Source organism: Stigmatopora nigra, chromosome 10, assembly GCF_051989575.1.
Source record: "Stigmatopora nigra isolate UIUO_SnigA chromosome 10, RoL_Snig_1.1, whole genome shotgun sequence".
NCBI lineage: Eukaryota > Metazoa > Chordata > Actinopteri > Syngnathiformes > Syngnathidae > Stigmatopora > Stigmatopora nigra.
Window position 1 is genome coordinate 5,073,219 of NC_135517.1, and position 25,738 is coordinate 5,098,956.

Below are 25,738 nucleotides of genomic sequence, written 5' to 3' on the forward strand. Positions count from 1 at the left end.
ACTTAGTTTTGCACTATCATAAGAATATACAAGATCACTGGAATGGTTTCCTTTTTATTGATTAATTTTATTTACATCACAAAGTCAAGCAACATGGGATGAGCAGACTGCAATAGAGCAAATTTCGCTCATTTTCTGCCCAGTGACAAGCAGAAAATATCTTTTGTACAAACAATGAGCTAACAAAGACTGCATTCAAACATCCCACCAAAAACTGTTATTATGCGGGGTACAATTCAAGGATGGGAGGTGTCACTGAAAAGTCTCTGCCTTGAGATTTTCCCGTACACATGCAGGAGACTAAAAAAGGCCTTTTATTGGAATTCTAAAGTACTACAATGTGAGATAACAAAAACTTGAACGTTCGGTTGTACCTTCAATGCGCTCAAGATTTTACTGCCATTAATTCTGGTTGGCTGGAAAGCAGCAGTCACAACCTGAAAACATAGAAATTTGAGGGAATATTCTTAGGATAAACTTGCCAATATTGCAATATATTGCCTTTGATAAGGTTTGGAGACAAAAAAGTGAATATTTGAGGAGGCTAAGGCAAAGATATATATACTAATTAAAATTAAAATACTGTATTGCCATGTCTTTGTTCGATCTTACCTTTACAGGATATACTATACCAGCAACCATATTATTAAAAAATAACATTATTTGATTAAATACTAAGCATTAACATTCTACAAACAATGAGATAACATTTTGGGAGATTGCTGCTAAATTGCCTGTCACAATGGGACAAAAAAATTGCTTCACCAATTTTAACCCTTACTTGATATAAGAGAGTTTATGCAAAAGTCCTGCAAACATTACAAAGATCTAAATATTGTTAACTTGGGTGACAATGGGTTGAATAAAGGCAAGAAAGTCATTTTTCACCTGTATCCCATGAAGGGAGAAAGTCCTGTTGCTCCTGGACTCAAAGTTAGTTGCGGCTCTGACGACATTTGAAGGTTTGTCGCTTGTTGCACCGTGGCACACGGATTAGAAACCTGACAATGAAGAGAAATGAAATGCAACAGTCTATATTTTGGTTGGTTGGGGGTTAAAAAGATCCATTCTGCACTGCTTACTGCTTTAACAGCTGGGCTGTGATGATGCGGATGCAATGACGGAAGGGAGGTGTTGTGAGACAGCAGGCCGGGTTGATGATGGCGTTCCATAGACGCTGATGAGTAAGGCTGCAGACCACCCGGAGACCTCATGATTCTGCCAAGACTGTTTGATTTGTTCTCCCTGCGCTGGTACTCAATCGGAGACTGAAGCGCTAGAGTGAAAAAAAAACAGATTAAAACAGAACTCGCTTCATACTTTTAATATCAAATCATGAAGCGGCGATACCATTAAGAAAGTTCCTTTGAGTCTCTAAAATCTGCAGTACATCACTGAGCCAAGCTTCTTGTATTTCTGGAGACGAGGCCTGCATGATAAAGCGAGTCACGCCGCTATTTGCCCCACGGGACGTCAGGGTGAGGGAGCACGGGCCCTCGTCGGAATTCTGCTCCACGCCCAAGCAGCTGACCTGTATCAGACATGGCAAAGGTGCTTTTCAATATTAGTATAATATTTTGGTCATGCATGGGTTTTATCTGGGTACTCCGGTTTTCCCCCACATTCCAAAAACATGCATGGTAGGCTGATTGGACACTATAAATTGCCCCTAGGTATGAGTATGAACATGGATGGTTGTTTTTTTTCCTTGTGCCCTGTGATTGGCTGACCACCAATTCAGGGTGTCCCCTGCCTCTTGCCCGATGTAAAGCTGGGATAGTCTCCAGCACCCCCTGCGATCCTAGAGAGGATAAAGTGGTACAGAAAATGAGATGAGATCAGATTATTTTGATATAGATTTGATTTTTCTTTAAATTAATAAACAAAAAGGCTTTGTCAAGGATTAATAATTGATCACGCCTGTTTTTTCTGGACATTTTGTAACTTTGTGGAAAGTGTGTTCAATGTATTTTTTCAAATTTTGCTGGTATGTAAAGACACCCAAGTGTAACAAGTATAATCGGAGTAATTCTTACCTTTATGCTGTTTTTAAATGTATAACCCGGTAAAGAAAATCCCTTTTTCTTATCAATAGGCTCGCTGAAGATGACCAGTTGCTCAAATAGGAAGACCCTCCTCTCTTTGGGTCTGGACAGGACACAGGCTTCTTGCTCACTGACGGAGAAAGTATCCTGCTGAAGAAGTTTCCCCTGAGCTGTGATTTTACCCTGGAAAAGACAAATTCATAGATATTAACATAGTTTTCCATGGAGGGAATGAAGGGTTAGCTTACCTCAAAGCCTTGCAGCCTGCCCAAATTCATCATGTCGTTGCATCTTTTAGGCACAAAACATGTCACCTCCACTGCTCTCTGAATGGAAAAAAGAACACACCATTTGTTACACCAATAAAAACAAACACTGTATGATAAAAAAAGAAAATTACCTACCGCAAGTTGCTCTACATCTCGTCCGGCTTTGCCGTAATACTTTAGAAAGTCCTAACAATAGTAAACAGATTTCTTTTAGGACATTTTGGACTTTTAAGGATCTCAGAGACACCAATGGAAAAAAATATATGAATTTTACATGAGATTTAGGTTACACACCTTCAAGAGAAGCTGATATTTCATAATCCGTTGGACCGGTTTGATCAGAAGGTCGTTGAGTTGGAGTCTGTGACCCAACTGCTGCCTGAGATCCTGTCAGGTAAAAAAATGACAGTGTAATGCATGAAATGTTTCTTAGAAATGTGAAGAATTGAAGTCCTCACCTCAAAGAAGGTCTCAATATACTCCGAGACAACATGTTCTGATTTGGGCTTGTTCTGACAATAAACTACGTACATGTGAAGACGACGCTCCTGAGGACAAAGACAAACTTGGCCTTGAATTCATGTAAATGCAACCAAAAAACAAAAATCAAGAAAACAAAGCCTCCTCACGTGCTTAATGAAGAGCTCGGCCAAGATGTCCGGATCCGTCACACATTTCTCCAGCTCGCCCAGGAAATAACTGAGGAACACCCAACAGGATGTGATCAGAAAATGCAGCAAAATAATGAGTATAATTTGGTTGAGATGGAAGTGAATGATGATAAAACGCTACCTTTTATGCCAGTCGTAAATCTGTTGGATGTTTCCAAAAACAATCCTTTCTTTCCCTTTGAGGTCTTCTGGAACACCCTGATTGGTCATGTTTGCCATGTAGCCCTTCACACAGCACAGTATATAAACTGATAAGGTCGTGACATACGTATCTAACTTGGTTAAAACCATACTTGAACGTGCATAATACCTGTACAATGAGTCCAAGATCTTCCACATACAATCTTTCTGTCTCTATCAGCTCAGTCAGCACATACCTGAAAAAGTCAAGCATTAAAGATATAATGTAAAGACTGCTGAGAAAAACTTTAAATCCATTCATTACTCCATGTACTTCATTACTTAATAAACTCCAACTCTAGTTGTGCAGTTATTTACTAAAAATCCATCTTGAGAAAGCTAAATGTAACCATAAAAATTAGCTCAATGTTTGACATGTCAAACCGATAAATGCCAAAACAAAACACATATTTAGTCTTGTCTTTAAAATAGTGTTAAAAAGACATGCCCATTTCAGTATACTTTTTAAAATATTTTTTTTATATATATATATGAGAAGGGAGACACTTACAGGCTCTTTTCAAATGCAATGTTTCTCGCTTCTTCACTGTCCACCGCTACAGACCACTGGCTTCCAGCATCCTCTATCACATTGCAGCTGCTGTCCTCGCCATGGAGAGTGTTGATGCTGGATTTGTAGCTCTAGAATGAAAATGTATCTGTCAGAATAACACGGCTAACCTAGAGACTTTCAGATTATGGGTGCAATTTCAGAAGGAAATGTATTAACACAATTGAATGCACAAATTTAACAATTAAATCTACACCACTGTCAAAACTCACAAATGTTAACATTTTCAAAATATCCATTTATTGCCTTTCAATGGATATTTCGGTCTCTTTTTTTCTCCGTGTGCTGTACATAGTATTATTTCATTTATACAGTATGTAGAAAGCAAAGTCCCATTTTGTACTCCTCTGCAGTAATAACAACCTTCATATTATTACATTTTTACAAACTTTTGAGCGTGTCAGCAATAAATTAACAGACTGAGCATGTATGAAACTATTGCAAGATGTTTCAAGCATCTCATAAATCACCATGCAAGGGGCACTTTTGCTGATCTTTTTTGGAAAGTCCTGAACAAATCTTATGAAATTTAAGCGTATAAAGTACTTTCTGCTGACTTTCGAGGTCAATGGAAGAGTTTTGTCCAAACAAGAAATCCAGTAAAAGTATAGCACAGTGTTTGAGGGATGTCAGTTATTTGGCTACATTATAAAGTGCTGTTATATAACAAATGTCCACCCCCTCACCTAAAATCAGTCTAATCTAATGTGAATTTGACTGTAATCCTCTTGACATACTGCAGTCTCACTACATTCTGTTCTATATCTCTGAACACCGCTTGATAATCCCTCTGTTAAATCACTATGTAGGTCAAATTTGCACTTTGCGGTTTGATCTTCTACTTCCTCATCATCAACCACCATCACACAGTTTGCCATTTTACCTTCTTTTTGGTGCACAATTTATCTTCCCTTGTATTTGTACTACAACCAATTATCCCAACAACAACATTGTTTTTAGGCCATAGTCGCTGCTTTTTTTTAAAACTGGTTTAAATATACCAAATGGTACTTCATCTTAGCCTGCGGGGTAACTATACTTGTGCATATTTCATCCATGTTCTACATATGGATTCGAAATGTCTATCCTAAAAAATAGCCAGTAAAAAAATCCTAGTGTCTCCTCTTTAGAACCTGGTCACAAAATAATGGAATTTAACATATTTAGATACTACCGAAAAACAATTTCTCTTTTGGCAAGGTCCTAAAGGACACATTTGGAACAAAGAAAGCCCTTCCAACACCATTAGTATGAGTTAGAACATATTATGACTGACCCTTGACCAAAAATATGTATGTTTTTCTGCGTCACTAGTTGAAAATGTGAAGACAAACTTGACATCCTGCATCCCACCTTGCCTTGTATACTTCATCCAACTTTTCTGAACCCCCATCAAACACACTCTGTTCTACTAGATGCTTGATTACATCCAGATGCTGTGGAGAAAAGCCTCAGGGATTGTTTGGACTCCCAAAAACCTCTCAGTACAGTTTAGGGTTACCAGACAGAGGTCAAATGTGGTTCTGGCACAATTAGCCAAAGGCCCTTTAATGTGCACAAATCTCAAGTTCACATGCAAATGTGGGCCAGCTCATTATTTACTTGTTTTGTGATTCATAGCCTTTTTAAACAGAATTTGACCATTATGACTTAATACATGAATAATTTAGGTATTGGACTCCAGGAGAAAGTTCCATTTCATTTAAATCACTGAAGAAAAGTTGTAGATTTTTTTGCTGACAATCAAATGTGAGACATTCACATTTTACTTTGACTAAATTTTATGAATTGATGATTTCAATTTGCAGGGTTTTAAAGTCACAACATTATTTCTTAAGTAAAAAAAAGACTGTGGTAGTTTAAAGGCTTCAATTAGTTTTGAATTAGAACGATTGGCAATTATTCTTCAATGACAGTTGTGGTTTGAAATAGTAGATTAATTCATTCGCCATTGAAGGTCACATACGTTCAATCCATTTTGACCCAGAATGGTCACACCACACTACATTTTTATATAATAATAACCTTACAAGACTGTGCGCATCTCCGCCTTGTAGAAGGTCCGATAAGTCGACATGATGTGGAGGCTGCAGAGGAGATGAAGCGTTGAGACTCAGCGATCCATCTTCCAATACCTGAGCCAGAAATAAAAATTCAAATGTTGCATCTTATTTTTTCTCATATTAGTCCAACTAAACTCTCACCCCATTTGGAGAAGGAAGGACTGTATTGTCGCTATCACGCTGGTCCAAAGGCCTCGGCTGGGAGAGTGGCGATGGTCGCCGTCCCCCATCCAAACCCCCGGTTTGCTTCTCGACTCGGCTTAGCTTGCGAACCGGACTGGTGAGCCACTTTTTCAAGGTGCCGACGGGGTGCCGTGGTCTTCCAGAGCCAGGGCTGGAGCTGCCCGAGGCACGCTGGGGCGCCGAGCACGGAGCCGGGTTAAGGGAACCGTCCACGGTCGCCACGGAGTACGACTCCGCTGCAGGATACAGAGTGGGTTAATTGTGGGGGTTTGTCCACACGGGTCACAAGCAGCAGACAGATAGCTTCAGAAAAATGTGCAATTTCCTGTGCTGAGGCCTACGTGAAATTTACAGTAAGTCAGTGCAACAGTGCTACCCACTTGGTACAAAATACTATCAGATATAGTATACTCATGGTAATCTCCAAAAATACCGGAGGGGAATTCTATGGTATTTCGACTGGACATACTTGCCATGGTGAAAATATCCAATGTATATTACAAAGAGGAACCAATAAATAGCTTACATTCGTTTTCTAAACTGCTTATCCTCACAAGTGTCGCAGGTGGTGCTGGAGCCTATCCCAGCCAGAGCACAGCAATATGAAGGCTTTACCACAGTAGACTACATCTGATTTGTGAGAGTTGTCTCGGCCTCTCATCTGTTGTTACAGTACACTGTGTGTTTTCAGGTGGATTACAGGAGCTTGAGGGTGATTGAAAAAGACAATGGGGCTAAAAGATTAGCGAGGACTCAAATATACTGATAGAAGTCGCTGTAAATTTCAAAGTACTGGCTTTTCCAGGCACATGATTGGTTAGCGTGTCAGCCTCACTGTTCTGGGTTTGTATCCAGGTTGGTCCACTCGTGTGGAGTTTGCATGTTCTCCCCGGGGCTGTGTGGGTTTTTTACAGGGTACTCCTGTTTCCTCCCATATTCCCAAAACATGGAGCTGATTGGACACTGTAAATTGTATGAGTGTGAGCGTGAATGGTTGTCCTTTGTCCCCACGTGCCCTGCAATTGGCTGGCCACCCATTCCATCTTAAAAAGGCCATTGAAATGTACTAAACACACCTACAAGAGCACATTTTCAAAAGTCAATTTTCATTTTCAGCATCCTTTCAGGCAAAGCAGCGCTTTAATCATGCTACGAGCAAATGGAACAACACAGGATTTAAGGGTCAAAGCATTGCATGCACATTAACGTGCATCTGTTTAGTTGCCTTCCACCAGGAGTATTAATGACCGCTTCAAATATGATCTCATTCAGATTGAATACAAATATTCCTCATGTTATAGAACAGAGCACCACATCAATAAAATCTCAGGGTATACCACAAAACTAAAAGTGCCAGAAAAACACATCATGTCATTATTCCGCTTGTCACTATATCTCATTGGCAAAGTCAGACAAATAAAAATGTACCATTTAAGTACACATTTTTACCTCTGACTTGGACAAAGCAGCATCCACATTTCCCAAGCAATTTTCGAAACAGGTGCTGACAGCCACATGCCTGTTGCCGGTGGCCCCCTTTCATGACCATCCTTTGCCAATGGCACATTCAAAGGTCACATCAGATGCCAGCATCATATTGGACAAAGTCGTAGGCAAAATATTTTGATGTAAATCCCAAGAGGAAAACACAAGCTTGTTCCTTAGGCATTTTCAAAGAAAGAAAATGCAGGAAAAATACTTCAAAACACACACTCTTCATGCGGTTAGGTAGAAAATGAGAGTATGAGCAGAATCGTAAGTACTTGAAGGGGCTGATAGAGCGGGAGGGGGGGGGGGTGGCTGGATATGCGATGGGGTGGGATAATATGCTCACATGGCCAAGGCAGCATCAAAAGCTTGGCCCCACCTCCACTAAATCACACTCTTCTGCTTTCCTATCTAATATTTTATATCCAGCTTCTGGAAAAAAAGGGCTTCAAAGTGTATGATGCCACTTGTAATAGGAGTTCATTTATATAAAGTAAATAAACTAGAGTCTCTAAGTTCAGTTTATAATTGAACAAAGCATGCATAACGTTGCCTTTCTCTACTTTAATGTCAACACAGGATGCAAAACAGACTAATCTCTATATTTCTGTTGGCCGGGATAGGCTTCAGTGTGAGGATAAGTGGTTAAGAAAATGAATTATTTAATAAATATGACTAAATATTTTATAGTCTTACTTCATGGCTTTTGTTAGCACAGGTAGACAATATTCTTTGCTGGGAAAAGCAACAAGTGGAAATATCAGCAGTGATATGAGCTGGCTGGATGGAGGGAGGGAGGCGGGCAGATTTAATCTCCAAGCAAAGATTAAGTATTCATGACTAGATGATCTTCCGAGTACAGCTGTCCAGTCATGTGGTGATCGGCCGCTAGTGTGATTCAAATGCACAGAAACTCTCTCGAATCCAGACATAACATAATCAGTGGACGAAAATATTGTATATTGTAACCCTGGTGCATTATATTGGCTGTACTAATGTGTACGATTGATAATTAATGTGTGTTACTCAATTGAATAGTGTTTGGTTCTCTTTAGCAAGATAACCTTTGAATAACTGAAGCCATTCAATATTTAATCATTTGTTTCTATTGTTTAACTACGAATTTTGACATTAGTACCTTAAATGCATTGTTTCATGAATAATGTTTTCACATACATTGATATTCATGAACTACCCATAAAATATGAATCAAGATACATTAAGGAACTTTGCAGAACTAATATATATATAGTTTTTTTTCAGTTTACCTTTGTTTCCAGCAGCCACACTGGACCTCCTGGCCCACTTGAACTCCATCTTTGCGCGTTGATTGTTGTCATCAGTCAAAAAAAATATCTTTGCTTCAATCTGAAATCCTTCACAAAGTGTTTGTGTCAACAGATTGAAAATCAGCACATTATTTCCATTTTCTATGCACAAAAATGACTTAAGTTGTATTTTAGAGTAGCCCACGGAAAAACTTGCCACCGAGGTGGAGATGAACCTAAAAATGTCACAATCGTCTCAACTTGCACCTATTGCCGTGCTAATTTTACTTTTGTTTAAGGGCTTTCTTATCTTATCAATGGAATTTCTCTTAGCCCACTAAACTTAACCGTCCAACAAATAGAAAACAAAAAAGGAGGATGAGTTCCACGGAGAGACAAGTACTTGCATGTTAAGTTTGTCAAAGACTTGGTTAAAAAATAAATAAATAAAATCAACAACAGCATTTTTCTTCTCACAAACTAGCACAACTAATATTTATACAATGACTTACCGAAAAAACAAATAAAAAACAAAGCGTAACGTCAGGTATCAATCAAAACATTACACAATTAATGGAAAAAAAATTAAAGCATTCAGCAGGAATACCAAATAGAACACTAATATTGTTTAAATCTGTCTCCTTTGCATAGAAAAAAGCACACTCACTTGATCAGTGTTGTATCCCTTGAATTGTTAAATCCTGCTATGTACTATTGGCAGATTCTTCACTTTTGTTCTTGCTCTTGAAACAATCCTCTTGGTTCATCACCAGCTCTGCTTCACTCTTCTCCTCAATGCCAAGTATCTTCTTTGAATGGGAGAGGAGAGGAGTCGGGAAAGCATGTCAGTCAGCGTAGTATTTGGGTTTCACTCCTGAGGAACAAAAGGGGAGAAACTGAGGTATTCTTAACCAACAAAGACAACTGGTCAAATGAAGAAGGATCCCTCCTCGGGCCACTCCGGTTAGGGACAGAGGGAGGAGGTTCGATGTGTCCAGACAGGCCCGCGGCCACGACTCACGGGCTCATTCCCACAACCGTTTGCCTTTCGACTGTCTCACAAAACCAGAATAACCAGTACTAACAGTGAAATCTTGAATCTTCCTGACGGACTTAACGCTTTTCGCCATTTGTCAATTTTGTTTTCCTTAAACACACAAAAATGCACATTTATAATCATTATTTTGTTTAAAAAAATTAAGAACATCATCATTTTGACTAATTCTTTTTTAAATAATTCCCTAAGATGTTGTTTTCTCCTATTTTACTGGAGTAGAACAAGACAAATAGAAGGTTCAGGTAACATTTCTTGAGTCGTTGAGATGAGGTCAAATGAGTCAATCAGTGACCCGAGTGAATTTGACCTTTTCTAAGAAACGGAAAGGTCTCATTTTCCATGTAGTAGTCCTCTCTGACTCAGATTTTGTGACATTTTATTCTCATTGGAAGTGACAAATAGAAATAATCCAATTCTATTTGTGGTATGTATCCTTAATACTGAAATCTACGCAAGGTAGAGGTTTTGTATTTGTCTCCGTGTCTGTAGACTGTAAGTGCAGCAAGAAAAATAAAAACAGGTCGCCATCTTCTGGTGTGTTTTAACTAAACCTAAAACAAGTTGTTTTTGTTTGTTTGCACTTGAGATCTAGGGTCATTTGGATAAGGCCGACTTAATGAAAAGCCATGCTCTTAACCTTGCAATATGGGAAATTTAGTGTTTCTGATTACACAAACAGAAGAGATCAAACCACAGAAAGATAGTAGTAAACACAAGCATGTTTCACAAATTAGGTGTAACTCAAACTCTGTCTATTAATTTAACAACTATGTTTCCAGATATAACCTGGTTAGCGTGTCAGCCTCACAATTTTGGGGTCCTGGGTTAAAATCCAGGTCTGCGTGGGTTTTTCTCCAGGTACTCTTGTTTCCTCCTACCACTAATGTTGTGTTCAGAGGCAAAAATGCCCAAGCAGCAAGTAATCCTCCCTGCAAAGGCCTAAGTGGGATGAGCTGAGTGCAAGAGTTGGATGGACAGTACATTCGACTGGAACGACTCCTCCTCACCCCGACATAATGTGGGATGGAAATGAGTAAAGGAAATCCATTTGGAGGTATTGCAGGAAACAAACTTCTCACCTGCAGGGTGGAGTATTAGAAGAAGTCATCTAACAGCAATACTGCAGATTGGATATCTGTTGGCGTACACTTTGTTTCTTTTACGCATTATGGTAAGTTTGAGATCTTTAAGTAAATTATTTATAATGAGGCTGGATGTGATGGATAGGCAGGCACTCATACACATACGACCATGAATACATAAATACATGTGTTTTATTTATTTTCATGTTTTTACATTGGTGATTCTTTCTAAAGTTATCAAAACTACAAATACACACACATGGCACTCTGTAGTGGGCAAAAAAAGTGAAATAAGGGAGAATATATATGGTATTCTATTTCTTCAAAGTAGCCTTTGTTTGTAGTTTTTGCTCTAATTACTTTATTTTTTTAATTCTAGTGGTATTTTATTTTTTAGCCTCAAAAGCCAGTCGTCTGAAATCACTTTTACTTACTATGCTTTATCAAGATTAAATAGTGGAACCTATTTCATTATCAATTAAGTTGGGATCATTACTTGGGTATTGAATGTGGCAAGTCCTAACCTTTGACCTCTACTGTACATTACATGCATTCATACACACATTGTCCTCACATACATAGTGTATATATACATATTGCACACACATGCATACTGTATACTACTGTACATGCATACAGACAAAAGATAGATGCTGTTGACGGGGGCTACCCGTGACTAAGGTTATTTTGAGGTGCAGGGTTATTTCCCGTTTTAGCAGGCATGTGCGCACAAGGCTTTTAATTCCTGATCCAGTTACTTAACAGAGAGGCCCTCACATGGCTACACCCACCCCACGGCAACCAGGTAATGCAGTCATAATCCCTGGCAGGAGGACTCTTGCAACCATTGATCACTTTCTTCGTAAACAAAACACTTTTGTGCCTTTAGCCTTATTGGTCAATTGCAATGATTTTATCTACCTCGGATGAAGTATTCCATTCCATTTGTGATACCTTGGTAGATGTAACCAGAAGATAGAGCATCTCCTTACCTGACTCTGCTGTTGGAACATGGCCACCGCAGCAGAAGACCCTCACTTGGGTGCAGGCCCCGATGAGGAGGACGGGTCTTCGTCGGGGTGCGACTCTGACAGCGTCCTGTCTGACGACTCTGTGCTGCCGGACTACACGCCTGGGACATCCGATGGAGCGACGGCGGCTACGTTATATCAAGCTTGCGTACGCAATGACCCAATCTCTTTGCGGAAGGTTCTGGAAAGAGGGGTGACGAGAGAAGAGGTCATGGAGTTGGATATCAATAACTGGGTAAGGATCTAGTTGACACAGGACTTAAAAGAAAGGAACATTGATTCCATTTTTGTTTGGTTACAACTTGAATTTACTCATTGGTAGCCATGCATGGTCACAAATGAGAAAGCCATTGATGCAAAATTCGTAGTTGATGTTATGGACATCTGTCAACATTTGATGGCTGCCAATGTGTCAAACAGGAGTGGGCAAACAGGTCTAACAAGGGCTACTGTGGTTGCACGTTTTGGTTCCAACCGATCCAGCACAGACACTTTGACCAATCAGATTTCTGCAGAAATAAAGAAGCACCTGCCTGTAATCCACTGATTGCACTTGTAGGACACCAGATTGAAAATGTGTCCTCATTGATGGGTTGGAATAAAAACCCAGACCCCCTTGTGGCCCTTTGTGGAATAGTTTGCCCACCCCAGAGTTAGAGAAATGATTTATTTAATGATATTAATTCCATAAATAAATTCCTTTTAACTGCTATCAACAGAATGGCTTAATGGTGGCATGCTGCAAAGGATTCATAGACATTGTTTATGGTCTTAACACCTGCCCCTATATAGACATCAATCATCAGGACAATGAAGGGAACACAGCGTTGATGATTGCATCCCAAGCAGGTAGGTCAAAATTAACCCTTTCAATACAGCCATAGCAGATGATGGATACAATAATAGTCTGTAAAATTTCCATTCTAATATTTTGACATGCTTTGGATGGATGTTTTTTTATCAAAAGGTCACATCAGCACAGTCATGTACCTCCTCAACTATTATCCCGGCATAGACACAGAAATAAGGGACTGCCGTGGTTTCACAGCCCTCATCAAAGCTGCCATGACGGGCCGTGATGATGTCGTTGCCGCGCTTCTGATGGCAGGTAACTTGATGAGGAGAACATATTTTCTGGTCTAAGGGGCCAGACAACGTTTACAAAGCCTGCTCTGGACCAGGAGCCTTTGTACTATGATGACACAGATCTTTTTGGAAAGCTGAACATTATCCCATTAACCTCTAAACGTACCGTTCCAGAATAGCTGGCCAGGCTTTTGAGCTGGACATATTTTAAGCGAGCTAACTTTGTTTGCCCGACCGGTTTAAAGGATCCTTCTGAACATATTATCACACTAAAAGCATCCGCCTGTAATCAGCGATTTTCTAATCTGGAAGCTTGTAGATTAGCAACAGTAAGTGATTAGACTGCCATTGTTTTTATACAGTATATTATCTAATTACTAGCAAGACAGGGCAAGAGTTTTAGCAGTAAGTCTCGACAATTCAATTCAATTAGTGGTGCACATTGTACAAGGTCAAAACAAGAGTTGTTCATTTATTTGTTCCATTTTTCAAGGCCAGATTTTATGTTGAAATTCTTGGAATGAACTCTAGTCAATCCCCTGGTGAACAAGTGAGAGAAAAAGAGCCAAAAATTTCAACTGTGAGGCTCAAAGAGCCACGTCTTACGTCAGAGCCAATATGCCAAATTATTTTTGGGTAAATCAATCATTTTCCAATCATAATTTTGAAATTTTGCATTTTCTGAATGCACACTGGCTCAACAGGACAAAAAGCCGTGTTAATTGAGTAGTGATTATATCTATGCTTTTGACAGTCCAAACCACATTAACACCCCCCGGTCCCCCCTCCATTTTATGCAGGGGCTGACATCCAGGCCACTGACACCACCAAAGGAAGGAGTTCTCAGGACTGGGCATTAAAAACAGGTCGCTACGAAACTCTCCATCGTCTGCGCCGCCTCAAACTGAGACCAAAAGCCGAGCAATTCTGTGAAAGTTACCTCCCCGAGTGGCCTGAGCTCAAACAGAGGGTGGCAAAGGCCGTGGCGGAAAAAAGCACCCGAGAAAAAATAACCCATCGCCTCAAGAGCACATTTGGATTCCGAATTCCTCGCGACCCGGAGGACAATGGTGTTTTGGACCATATGGTACGCATGACTACCTGCGTCCGCAGTCCCCTTATTTCCACCGGGTGTCGCCCACTCTGCCCCACCAGTCCCCCCGAGTTAGGTAAGCGGCGGTTGGCGGTGCCGGAGCTGATGAAGAAACATTCCGAGAGAGAATTGGAGGAAAGTTCCGTGTGCCACAGTAACGGCTCGGTCTCCCACATCATTCCCTCCATCCACTCGGTGGAGTCCATCCCCTCGGCCTGTTGCGCCAATACCGAGAGGAGAGGCAGCATCCTCTCGCTGGCCTCCACCAAGGTGGCCTCCAAGTTCATCCCCCGCAGCATGGCCAGGAGAAACAGTGTGTTCCCCTCGGGATGCATCCCTCAGATCAATATCAACAGACCCACAGAGCCCACGCCAAAGAAAGAAAAGAGGAAGAAGAAGAAGGGTGAGAAAGGCCATTTGGAACCCCCCATTTGGAGATATAAGGAAATTAAAGAAGAGAAAAAGAAGGAGAAAAGGGAGAGGGAGAAGAAGGAGAAGGAGAAAGAGAAGGAGAAAATGGAAAGAAAAAAGGACAGCTCAAAGACCAAAAAATAACATGTCGCAAGATGTATTATTCTTTTTCAATACACAGTATTTACTTTTTAAAATCACATTCAGGGCTAAAAACAGTTCCAGTACAAGAGTTACATACCGTATAAGAACATTGTTCAAATACAAGGAGAGACATTGGAATGTTTTTGATGCCGAAAGCGATAAATGTTTTTGACCGTTTTTTTTCCACATCTGAATTTTGTTCTATTTCTTTTTGCACCCATACAGTTTTTGTATGGTTTGAACAGTTCTCTATCAAACTTTCCCTTATTAAAATCAGGTACCCACAAAAAGCATCTGAGTGTCAGTGCTTTTTTATTCAAAGAAAATGCACAAATGCAATGACAACATGATGGTCTGGTTATTAGTTCATTAAAATGTATTGATAAACTTGTCATTCAATGAATAATGAAGTACACATGAGAATTATTCTTACTTTTAGGTGGCCCAGTGGATGTGTGGTTAGTGTGTCGGGCTCACCATTCTAGGGTTGAGAGTTCGAACCCACTGGTCACTGTGTGGACTTTGCATTTTCTCCCTAGGCTTGTATGGGTTTTCTCTGGCTTCTCTGGTTTCTTCCCACAAATCCCAGAAACATGCAGGATAAGCTGGTTGAACACTCTAAATTGCCCCTAGGTATGATTGTGAGTGTGACTGATTATCTCCGTGGGCCCTGCGATTGGTTGGCCACCAATTCAGAAGTAGCCTGGGATGTGCTCCAGCACCCCCGCGAACCTTGTGGGGAGAAGTGGTTAGAAAATGAAAAAAATCATTTATTATTATTATTAATATCCAAATAAATTATTTAACACGAACATTTCATCTCATTTTTTTTAATTCTACATGACCATTCTATAAAGCTTACCTATTTCAATTGTTGTTTTCTCCAATTGCTGGATGATCCGAGACATGCAATTATGTCACAAACTTTGCTTGAAAAGTGAGGTTATCAGTGATTCTAAATTGACAGCATTTTTTAAAATTGTTATTCTGACATGCGTAAATCAATGTCAATTTCCCAGCCTAGGGAGGAGGATTTCTTCATGTCATGTGTCTTGCTTGCCTTGGCTCACCTCACGGTAGCCAACTAACTTATTTAGCGAAACATGCTATAATGTCGCAAATCGCAGTCTTTTAATTGATGATGGCGAATGTACGAGTAAAACTACTGATTATCCTCAATTGCTTGGTCGTGTACAGAAGATGCGATGGTGAGTCGCGTCTTTTTTTGTTTGTTTTTTGCCTCATCGGAACCAAGATAAAGGCGAACCATTGAGCTGTTAGCATCAGGAAGCTAGATAAGCTAGTCCTGTCACAAGATTAGAACAGAAATCTAGCGATCTCCTTGTTTTTTTCACACCGATCTCCGTCTAAAATGTCTCGCTATGGAATTTCTGTTGTTTTAAACACTTAAATTGTAACGTTTGCCAACATTGTTCGTATCAGCAGAAATGTTTACATGTATATCTAATAGAAGCCATGACACTCTGGTATACAGGCGACCCACAAATTACTTCCCCGTGGAAACGTTTTGTTGGGTTTATAGTAAACTGCGCCTATTTAAAAAGAAAAAAAGAAACCTAGTTTCATGTTTTGAACTTCAATCTAGCAAGATCAGTCATTTATTAAACAACTTGTGCTCTTTGCCCATCCTGTATGGTCAGTTGTTTATTACAAATGGTTCACGATGCTTTAAAATTGACATAATACAAAAAATATGAATACATTACATTCTCTTATGCATTTGTTATTAAAATCTACATAAGTATACACGGTAGGATGCACAACAAACAATGCATTTTTTATTATTACTTTGCATGGACTATTAAAGGCTAAAGCCATTATTCAGAAATCATGTGCCATGTGGAAATAAATTAATAATTACCGTCACATGCACGATATGCAAGTCTATCCTGAAATACAATAAAAGCCCATTTAAAATACTACACTTAAGGCTTTTCCTGTTTTAATGTTGATGGTGATTTTCCATATCACTAATCTTCACAAGAGTCACGGGGGGTGCAGGAGCCTAACTAACCCTGTCCACTATACCACCGTGCCACCATATTGAATTTAATTTCATCAAAGTTGGTTACCACATTGCTTATTTGAACTCCCTGGCATCTTGTGACTCTCAATTGGGCACTTGAGCCTTTGGTCATGACTCCTTTTTGCTTCACAGGTCTTGTGTGCAACTGCACCACCGCACTGTGCAGAAAGGCGGGCTTCCAATGTGAGACAGACGGGGCCTGCATGGCCTCCATGTCCCTCATCGATGGTCAAGAGCATCATGTTCGTACGTGTATCAACAAAGACAGGCTTGAACCTCCAGGAAAGCCTTTTTACTGTCTCGGTACAGAGGGGCTAGTCAACAAACACTGTTGCTACACCGACTACTGTAACAGCATTGACCTCAAAGTGCCATCTGGTGAGAACAAAACCATTCAAGAAAACTTTGTTTAGTGCGGCTGAAAAAGTAGGTAATAATAGTAGTAATTGGATTGGATAACACTATTTATCCCGTATTCGGGAAATTTCATTGTCACGGTAGCAAGAAGGTGAGAATACAGACACAGAAAAATACATTTTAGACATAAATAGATGGGTTATAAGTAGTTAATAAATAAATACATTAACAAATATATAAATAAATATTTATAGGTATTAAATAAATAAATTGTACAAAGTACTCATTTGCAAGTGATGAATATAACATTAATGAGCCTTGTTTCAACTTGGATGAGTGATACAGGAGTTTTTGCATCCCATATTAAGCTTATTTTCTTTAGGGACCACCCAGTCTGAACCCGATGAAGGGTTATGGCCAAGTGGGACGTGGGGACTGGTGGAATTGGTGGCTGTGATAGCAGGGCCACTACTGCTGCTTTGTCTACTCCTGGTGCTGGGTGTGTTTTTATGTCACGACCAGCGGAGGCTCGGCAGCCACAGACACAGGCTCGATGTAGAAGACCCCTCCTGCGACAACCTTTACATGCCCAACGATAGGAGCCTGCAGGACTTCATTTACGATCTGTCAACATCTGGGTCTGGCTCAGGTCAGGAGAAAAGTGACACTAGCTAATGGCTTTTCATGCGGGGTGTTCACAAGGTTTTTTTTCTGTTCATCTCAGGCCTGCCGCTGTTTGTCCAAAGGACCGTAGCCAGAACAATTGTCCTCCAAGAAGTCATCGGAAAAGGGCGATTTGGGGAAGTGTGGCGAGGACGTTGGCGGGGCGGCGACGTGGCCGTGAAGATTTTCTCATCCAGAGAAGAACGCTCCTGGTTTCGTGAAGCGGAAATCTATCAGACCATCATGATACGCCATGAGAACATTCTGGGCTTTATAGCGGCTGATAACAAAGGTGGACATCTTTCCTGACATGCATTTAGAAAAAAAAAGAAAATGGTGGATAATGTTTTTGTCCTTAACAGTGGAACCCCCCAAAATTGTTCAATGTAAAAAAAATAATTAAAAAAAACTCAAATCTGGACTAAATGAGCAGATATATTTCAAAAGGAGTGCTACAATAGGTCATTTGAACACTTGATGTGTTTTGGGCAGTTTGACAAATAATCATCAGTTATTCCACTAATCAATGATTGATTGTCTTTTTTTTTGGTGTAGACAATGGCACGTGGACTCAGCTATGGTTGGTGTCAGACTACCACGAGTACGGCTCCCTTTTTGACTACCTGAACCGCTACTCCGTCACTGCTGAAGGGATGATCAAATTGGCCCTGACGGCGAGCAGCGGCCTGGCACATCTGCACATGGAGATCCTTGGAACACAAGGTGCACCACTTCACAAAACATGCACGAGCTCTGCTGACCTCACTTGGACTTAAATCTCATTATACTTGTATAATGACAATAAAAGCATTTAATTCAATTCAGTTCAATAATACAAAACACTATTGAGAAATATTGAAGTCTCCAAAAGTTTTGTAACAAATATTGTTAAATTCACATTTCAACGTCTGCAGGAAAGCCGGGCATCGCCCATCGAGACCTGAAATCCAAGAACATCCTTGTAAAGAAGAACTGCACCTGTGCAATTGCGGATTTGGGTTTAGCTGTCCGTCACGACGCCGTCAGCGACACTATCGACATCGCCCCGAACCAGAGAGTGGGAACCAAGAGGTGCGTCAACCATTTTTCGACTTGGTACAAAACAAAATAACAAACATTTTTCCCTCCTCACAGGTACATGGCTCCTGAAGTCTTGGACGGGACAATCAACACGAGGCACTTTGACTCATTCAAATGTGCTGATATTTACGCTTTGGGGCTTGTCTACTGGGAGATTGCGCGACGCTGTAACAGTGGAGGTAAAACAAGATACGTTTCTCTCGTCTTATTTCATCTATTTGACCATTTTTTTAATGCTAACTAGGTATCCATGAAGAATATCAGCTGCCCTACTATGACCTGGTGCCCTCCGACCCTTCAGTGGAAGACATGAAAAAGGTGGTGTGTGACCAAAAAACACGACCCAACATCTCCAACTGGTGGCAGAGCTACGAGGTAATGACAAAAGCTAATTGAAAGCTTATGGTCCTGATGGAATGTACATATTCCAAGTTTTTCCCGCTTTCTTAATCAAATCTTCTGTCCCTTCCACTCCAGGCTTTGCGGGTTATGGGCAAAATCATGAGAGAATGTTGGTACGCCAATGGTGCCGCCCGCTTGACTGCCCTACGCATCAAAAAGAGCTTGTCCCAGCTTAGTGTCAAAGAGGACATCAAAGTTTGAACTGAGCGTAGCCAAGCGCCATTTAATGACGCTAGCCTTCCTCAGACACACTACTATTTGACACTGTCTCAGCGATGACTACAAAATCGGTAGCTTTGCGAGGATTTCGACGCACTTGATTCCTGACAAACCCTACCTCGTCTACCCACAACCTTCTCCACGTCAAGACAAGTAAACCCTGGCGAAGCAATCGATGACGGTGAATGTATAACATTGAAAACAAATGTGGAGTCGTTCCAAGAAAGTGGTTTCACAGGGACGTCCACAGCCAAATGACCAATACTAGGACCTGGCTCTCCCTTCAGGTCATTAAGAACAGACTGTCCAAAGTGTATGCACTGCCCACAACAACATACATTGACGACGTCGTATTGCCATAGTTGTCAATGATGCACCCAAATCCAAGTTTCAGGTTAATACTTTGTTTTAAGTGTCATCTCATAAATGTTGACTGTATCATTCACAGGTAAAGAAGCTTTTTCCTATCAGGGACCATTTAGTTTTGCCCCCTCCCTCCCCTCAAATTCCCAAGTTCCAGATAGAGTGGTGGATAAAACTCTTAAGGTTTATAACAATGGCATGTCAGTCATGCCACTAAAATGTCTTACAGGGCACAGTATAGACAAAAAAATCTGATTTTATGCTTCTAATTTATGAGCATATTTATGTGGAACACTTCTTTTAAAAGAATATAATTCTCAGAAATATCTTCAGAACATATGCACTTTGCCTTTTGCTGTAACATGTATTGTTATTTATATATTTGTCTGCTAAGGAGCACCCCCACCCAAAAAAAAAAAAAAACACCTGGTGTTACTGCTGACCTCGCTGCATGACTCGTACTATTTTTATTTAACATGAGTCACCTCAGCTCTCACAGTCATATGTGAAAAGAAATACTAATGCTGACTACTGTACACTATGTATCTGTATTGATCTCATGCACTGTAAACACTTGCTAGTTATATATTTAAGCATCCAAGGCAGGGGTCTCCAAACTATTCCACAAAGGGCAACATTGGGAGCAAATGACACAATTTCACCAATCCGCTAAGTGTAATCAATTGATTGCAGTCAGTAATTGTTGTTGCAGTATCAAAAACTGGACCCACAGGACTAGTTTGGCGACCCCATTGGTGCCAAATCTGGTCCTCCGGGGCCCCTAACCAGTCACTCTTCCAACAAACCTGAATCAAATGATTAATTACTCAAGTCAAATGGTCACCTGTGCAGAAGTTTGATAACGATCCTGATTATTTGATTCAGGTATGTTGGTAGAGGGAGACCTGGAAAAAAAGACTGGATAGGGGCCCTTGAGGACCAGAGTTTGGCACCCCTGGTATAGGGCAATAAGGTTTGGTCCAATTGCAGTTGCCTTATATATATACAATGTAAATATGCTTTGCCCATTTGAGGCAAGATAGTATGTATGTTTTGTGATGTCTGTGTCGCTTCAGCACACAGAACCTCATATACAATGACATACAACAAACAATGTCTCAAAGAACATTTATTGCTCTTTACATTTGACAGCAGTTAAATACAAAAACCGCACTTCCAGACTTTCAAATCATTAAGCGTAACTTTTTCTTTGCTTATCACACAAGGGAAAACAATGCTAAACATATCAAATGTAACATAAATAAAAGCTGATTTTTTTTAATTTTTAAAGGTGACAAAAATGAAAAAATGCCAAAGATATAGATTCGGCCATTTCTATTAAAGTGATAGACCTCTTCCCAAAGCGCCATCAAGAGTAATATTTATCCCTTTTAATATTACAGTAGTATGCGTGACACAAGTAATATATGTAATCTTGATATTTAGATGTAAAAAGTTAAAAACTGACGCACAATGCCAGCATAGAGTGTCGTAATTATTCTAAATCTGTCTATGGAAGCAGGATGCATAATTAACAATTAATACGACAGCTTTGTAAGGCTTTTCATTTGCAACTTAACACATCACACTGCCCTGAACATAGTTCAATTCATACTTATGTAAAACATAACATTTTGGATTCAGGGCAAATTATTCAGCATCGTGTCCGTATTGATATTAACACAGTTTGGAAGAAAACAAGTCAAATAAACATAGATGCCAATTCAAATAGATCAACAAGGAGGATAGTTGATTGCCCAACCCAATCTTACCATTACAATAGTATGTTGTAGCTGGTAACTATTGATTAATAATAGTGCTATTGCATCTTTCTTGGCTACCTGCTGATGCAGAATTTGGCTCCACTGAAAAGGAATTGTGCTGCTGTTGTTGAATTACCACAACATTCTATTGCCCACTTCATAAAACCCGCAGATGAAGAAAGGTGAATAGGAAAGATGGAGCAACGATCATCGATTCATCTTACTGTCAAAGGCTCTTCCCTCAAAGTCACCTTTTTCTCCCTTTGACCTGGCCTCCACTCTTGAGTGAATAATATCCATCTCATGCGCTACCTAAAGACAGAAAAATCAAACTGTTACCTCCCAGTTCATCTCAATTTACCACATATAATGAAACCCTTGGCTTACCCTCCTCTCGATCAGTAAGCACGAGTGCCTGGAGGATATCAGAGAGGGAGACGATACCCTTCACCACATCCTGCTCGTCTACAACCACCAACCTGTGCACCTGTGGTGACAACAATTGAATTATATACCTTGTCCACTCACACCCAACAAATAGGGGCCAAAAATCCGATGGCTAGATGTTTTGTCTTTGGCTTATCTCACCTCGGCCTCCACCAATCTATTGATGATGGCCTCCAGGGTCTCGTGGCGATTGCAGGTCAAGACTCCTTCAAAGTACTGAGAGCGGTGCTGCAAGGCTTTGGTCACGGTTAAGTCCAAATTGTTGTAAGTCTTCTCTGCTGCCAAGTTCTAAAATGAGCAAAAGAGAGTCATCCTGATGTTAAATAAAATGATTTTAGAGTAAAATGGTGCAAATTGTTCATTCACTTCCATCAATAGCGACTAAGATGTTCATTGAGGATTTGTACAACCCTAATCCAAAATTGAAGGAATGTCAACAATCCTTTATAATTCTTAAAATTAAGAGCATTATGCCAATGTGCAATACAAAGCAATAGTGAACAACCGATTCATATGGGACAGATTATTGTGGTTCGGGTGGAAATTGTGCATGTTTTATTCGTTGGCTAAACGAAGACCAATAAAGTCATGTATCAGTCAGGAACTTTTTTGGGGAACACATTAGCATCAGAATCTGTTCCCAATAAGTGCCTCAACACTGTAATCCATCTAAATCAATAATAAATATCAATTAAATGTTAGATCTAAATGGGAAAACGTTAAACATACATAGAGTACAGTGAACTTACAATGACATCAAACTTGGAGTAAATGTCTACCACTCGACCTGCACAAGAGAAGAGTCAGAAAATCATTATACTATATCCATTTTTTAAAAAATAAAATCATGACAGAGCATGTTAATAAGTGCCAGGTTGAGTTGCTAAGTGATCACATGAGCTTGGCACGGCAGGACCTTTGACATTGAACAATGTTTTCCCAAGCAGTTCACCAACCTTTGTCATCCACCACAGGGAGCGCAGACACCCGCTGTTCTACAAAAATACCCAGCGCCGTGTAGAGAGGCGTGTCCGTGCTCACCACTGCGATGTTTTGGAATGTGCCTATGTTCAGCTCCTCCAAAGTTTGAGCCAGGAACGTCGGTTTCGGCATCTCCGATATCTGAAAACAATAGCAGACAGTCGTCATTCCCACAGAAATGTACAAGTCTGAAAACCTTTGTGGCATTTCACTTTGGAGCTTCTAATCGGAAGTTATAGTATGGCAGAAAACGGTGAAAAGGGGACTTACAAAGAGCTTCAAAAATTTTAGGATCCGTTTGTGTGTGAGAATGTAGAGAGTGTTTCCCGTTAGCGGGTCGATGACTGGCAGTCGGTGGATCTTGTTCTTGAGAAGCGAAGATACGGCGTCATACAAGCTGAAAGATAGTAGGAAGGAAGAGATATGTCTGTCTCTCTATTGGTGAATTCACAATAAGTGAAGACGCGATAATTGAGGGATTACTGTAGTCTGTCTTTCGCCAGTCTGCTGGGATAGAAACCAGCAACCCTTGCAAGCATACGTGTTACGTATGATGAATGAATAAATGAAACAGCAACTGTACTAATGATTATTTAATGTGGGTATTGTGTTGGTACAGTTTTTTCTTTGAGTTTTTCCCAACTCCCCTGATTATTTTCCAAGGTATCATTTTGCAGTAAGTATTACCAGATCCACAAATAATCGTCCCTACTTCGAATATATGATGAAATAAATGAAACAAATTCAGCAACAAATGTGTAAGAGGGAGAACGCAATCAAAGATTGGAAAAAAAACAAACCTGGCATTGGGTGAGATGCTAACCAAGGGCTTAAAAGAGTCTTGAAGATAAAGCTCTAATTAAAAGTAAAACACAAAATCAGTAACGTATTGAGCATAAAACCAAATAAATTAAAATGTCAAGAAAAAGGCAAACCTCTCCATGTTTCTATTTTGTGCTCTTCCAACTCATAAATCTGGACCTAAAAATAAATCCAAAGCAATTAAAATTCACTGAATAAATATGTATTTCACTTAAATTCCACACCTTAATACTTTTGAGCTTACCAGTGGAGATTTATAGTAGCGATGAAGGATGTTTATAAAATCAGTAATGGTCAGCATGCCTGTTGAAAGCATCAAGTATTTTTTATTTTTCTCTTTCTTAAAGAAATGTAGTGATAATGTAAATACTCTTACCGACAAAGCACTGCTTGTTGCTGTCCCATAGGGGCGCTGCTCTCACCCCATTGGAAACAAGTGCAAAAAATGCCTTCTTCACCTGTAAAATTAAAGTTTAAAAACAATATACTTTTCCCCAAAACTTCAAATGTAAATATTATATACTCTCGTCAAAATAGCTCACGGATGAGCAATGAGAAAACGTTTCTAAAACATGTAAAGACTTAAATAAGATGTTATCTGACCTGGAGTGACGTGTCAAAAACAACTAATTTGGAGCTGGTGGGTACGAGGTCATAACAGCGATGGGACTTCATGAATCTGGTGTAAACATTGTACTCGGGGTCTGAAAAGAAGAGTGAATGATGACTAACGGTTTGAAATGCCGTCATTTTGTGACTTACCCTCGATGAGTGGATCCTTTTTGCTCTCAAGCTCCTCAACAGTTGATGCAATCTAAAAGAAAGAGAAGCATCTCGTAAAGTCACTTTTTACAGGCTGGTTACAGTCTGTCATGTCAGCACTCAAGTAGTTGTTCTTCTTGTGGACACCAACTTTAAAGTCCCTTTTCTCAGTCATTTGGGAACCGATTGTTTTGAAACTTGGTGGCCCCGTGGTTTGGGCTAATATTAATTGATCCGTAATGATTTGGGGGTGTATTATAGGAGTTAGCCTGAAGGGGGCATATGCGTTCACCATCCCAGCCTTTAGCCTGTTGTGTACTATAACGCACGTATACTTTTAGCCAGGTGTCTTAATTTAGATCTGCTAATAATTAGTAATAAACTTTACGCTAGAAGTAATGACTAACAGATTGCACACTTAATGTATGGACAGGTGAACACTCGAGTCCAATTTGCAGACAAATCATCATTAATTCCGACTCATTTTGAGAGATTGTTTTAGTTTTGTTGAACCTGTAACAATCACAACAAAAGCCGATCTTACTATAATTTTTACGTAGGGAATTATTTACTGATGTAGTGAGTTTCACATTGGCACTGTTTTCATAGCAGGCCACTTGTTTTGAAAAGTACGTTTGTACAAGCTATTTACTTTTACATTTGCCCAAGTAAACAACACGATCTTGACAAGGAAAGTGACTCATGTTATCCGACAAGCCTAAAAGAGACATAAAAGATCTTATTTTAGCAACATAAATGTAAAATAGACGTCACAATACTGGCTAGCAACTTCGCAATGTATTCTACTTGGTTGTTTAGCATCGAAGCTATTAGCAGGTTCCGGATCTTCACAAAAGATGAGTTGGGACAAGGTTAAATTGGTTGAAAAGGAATATACGTAGGAGTTATTGGCTGTACTCACACACTCCATGTTCCATGCGTGGGGTCACGTCACCTCCACAACCAGCCGGGTCGTTTGACAAACTACAAGCTGCTCGCAAATCCGGCGCTTCCGCTACGAGCACAACGACATTCCTGATTGGCTGTTAGTGCGGCATTCAATTACCGTATTATAGGTACACTGGACGCAGTGGAATATTACAAAACATTTTTGCGCGTTTAATTAAAAAAGTTAAATGCTGCCCTATGTATTTTTTTGCATGAATAGATTAACCTTTTGCTAAGGCCAA

The 25,738-nt window shown here is 40.0% G+C and overlaps 4 protein-coding genes across 7 annotated transcripts; 2 read left to right on the forward strand and 2 right to left on the reverse strand.

Annotated features, from left to right (window-relative positions):
• Positions 1 to 34: 34 nt before the first annotated feature.
• On the reverse strand, positions 35 to 12,377 carry arhgef25b (Rho guanine nucleotide exchange factor (GEF) 25b). 4 transcript variants are annotated; one of them, XM_077727024.1, is made up of 18 exons: positions 11,870 to 12,377; positions 9,406 to 9,612; positions 8,739 to 8,846; positions 5,941 to 6,218; positions 5,767 to 5,871; positions 3,677 to 3,807; positions 3,296 to 3,362; positions 3,107 to 3,210; positions 2,944 to 3,013; positions 2,773 to 2,862; positions 2,609 to 2,701; positions 2,450 to 2,500; positions 2,294 to 2,371; positions 2,037 to 2,228; positions 1,351 to 1,531; positions 1,083 to 1,276; positions 889 to 1,001; positions 35 to 437 (listed from the first exon to the last, which is right to left on the reverse strand). In XM_077727024.1, the coding sequence occupies exons 3-18, from the start codon at positions 8,785 to 8,787 to the stop codon at positions 431 to 433; spliced, it is 1,803 nt and encodes a 600-aa protein (XP_077583150.1). In that variant the 5' UTR covers positions 8,788 to 8,846; positions 9,406 to 9,612; positions 11,870 to 12,377; the 3' UTR covers positions 35 to 430. The 4 variants fall into 4 exon arrangements, 3 of the variants coding, with proteins under 3 accessions (XP_077583150.1, XP_077583151.1, XP_077583149.1); XM_077727025.1 differs by lacking the exon at positions 11,870 to 12,377 and adding an exon at positions 10,604 to 10,621; XR_013327704.1 differs by lacking the exons at positions 8,739 to 8,846; positions 9,406 to 9,612; positions 11,870 to 12,377 and adding an exon at positions 7,432 to 7,735 and having other exon boundaries at positions 35 to 300; positions 375 to 437.
• ankrd33ab (ankyrin repeat domain 33Ab) lies at positions 10,729 to 14,935 on the forward strand. Its single transcript, XM_077727027.1, has 5 exons — positions 10,729 to 10,966; positions 11,840 to 12,143; positions 12,628 to 12,757; positions 12,876 to 13,016; positions 13,795 to 14,935. The coding sequence occupies exons 2-5, from the start codon at positions 11,889 to 11,891 to the stop codon at positions 14,640 to 14,642; spliced, it is 1,374 nt and encodes a 457-aa protein (XP_077583153.1). The 5' UTR covers positions 10,729 to 10,966; positions 11,840 to 11,888; the 3' UTR covers positions 14,643 to 14,935.
• Positions 14,936 to 15,537: 602 nt separating this feature from the next.
• On the forward strand, positions 15,538 to 21,589 carry LOC144203536 (activin receptor type-1B-like). Its single transcript, XM_077727029.1, has 9 exons — positions 15,538 to 15,850; positions 16,822 to 17,067; positions 17,429 to 17,695; positions 17,771 to 18,001; positions 18,265 to 18,432; positions 18,624 to 18,780; positions 18,844 to 18,968; positions 19,034 to 19,164; positions 19,267 to 21,589. The coding sequence occupies exons 1-9, from the start codon at positions 15,781 to 15,783 to the stop codon at positions 19,390 to 19,392; spliced, it is 1,521 nt and encodes a 506-aa protein (XP_077583155.1). The 5' UTR covers positions 15,538 to 15,780; the 3' UTR covers positions 19,393 to 21,589.
• Positions 21,590 to 21,593: 4 nt separating this feature from the next.
• prkag1 (protein kinase, AMP-activated, gamma 1 non-catalytic subunit) lies at positions 21,594 to 25,584 on the reverse strand. The gene is made up of 13 exons (XM_077727028.1): positions 25,471 to 25,584; positions 24,549 to 24,600; positions 24,390 to 24,490; positions 24,163 to 24,244; positions 24,031 to 24,089; positions 23,900 to 23,945; positions 23,765 to 23,819; positions 23,235 to 23,361; positions 22,940 to 23,105; positions 22,733 to 22,770; positions 22,125 to 22,271; positions 21,924 to 22,023; positions 21,594 to 21,848 (listed from the first exon to the last, which is right to left on the reverse strand). Exons 1-13 carry the CDS (start codon positions 25,477 to 25,479, stop codon positions 21,838 to 21,840), a joined length of 993 nt encoding a protein of 330 aa, XP_077583154.1. The 5' UTR covers positions 25,480 to 25,584; the 3' UTR covers positions 21,594 to 21,837.
• Between the last annotated feature and the right edge of the window lie 154 nt (positions 25,585 to 25,738).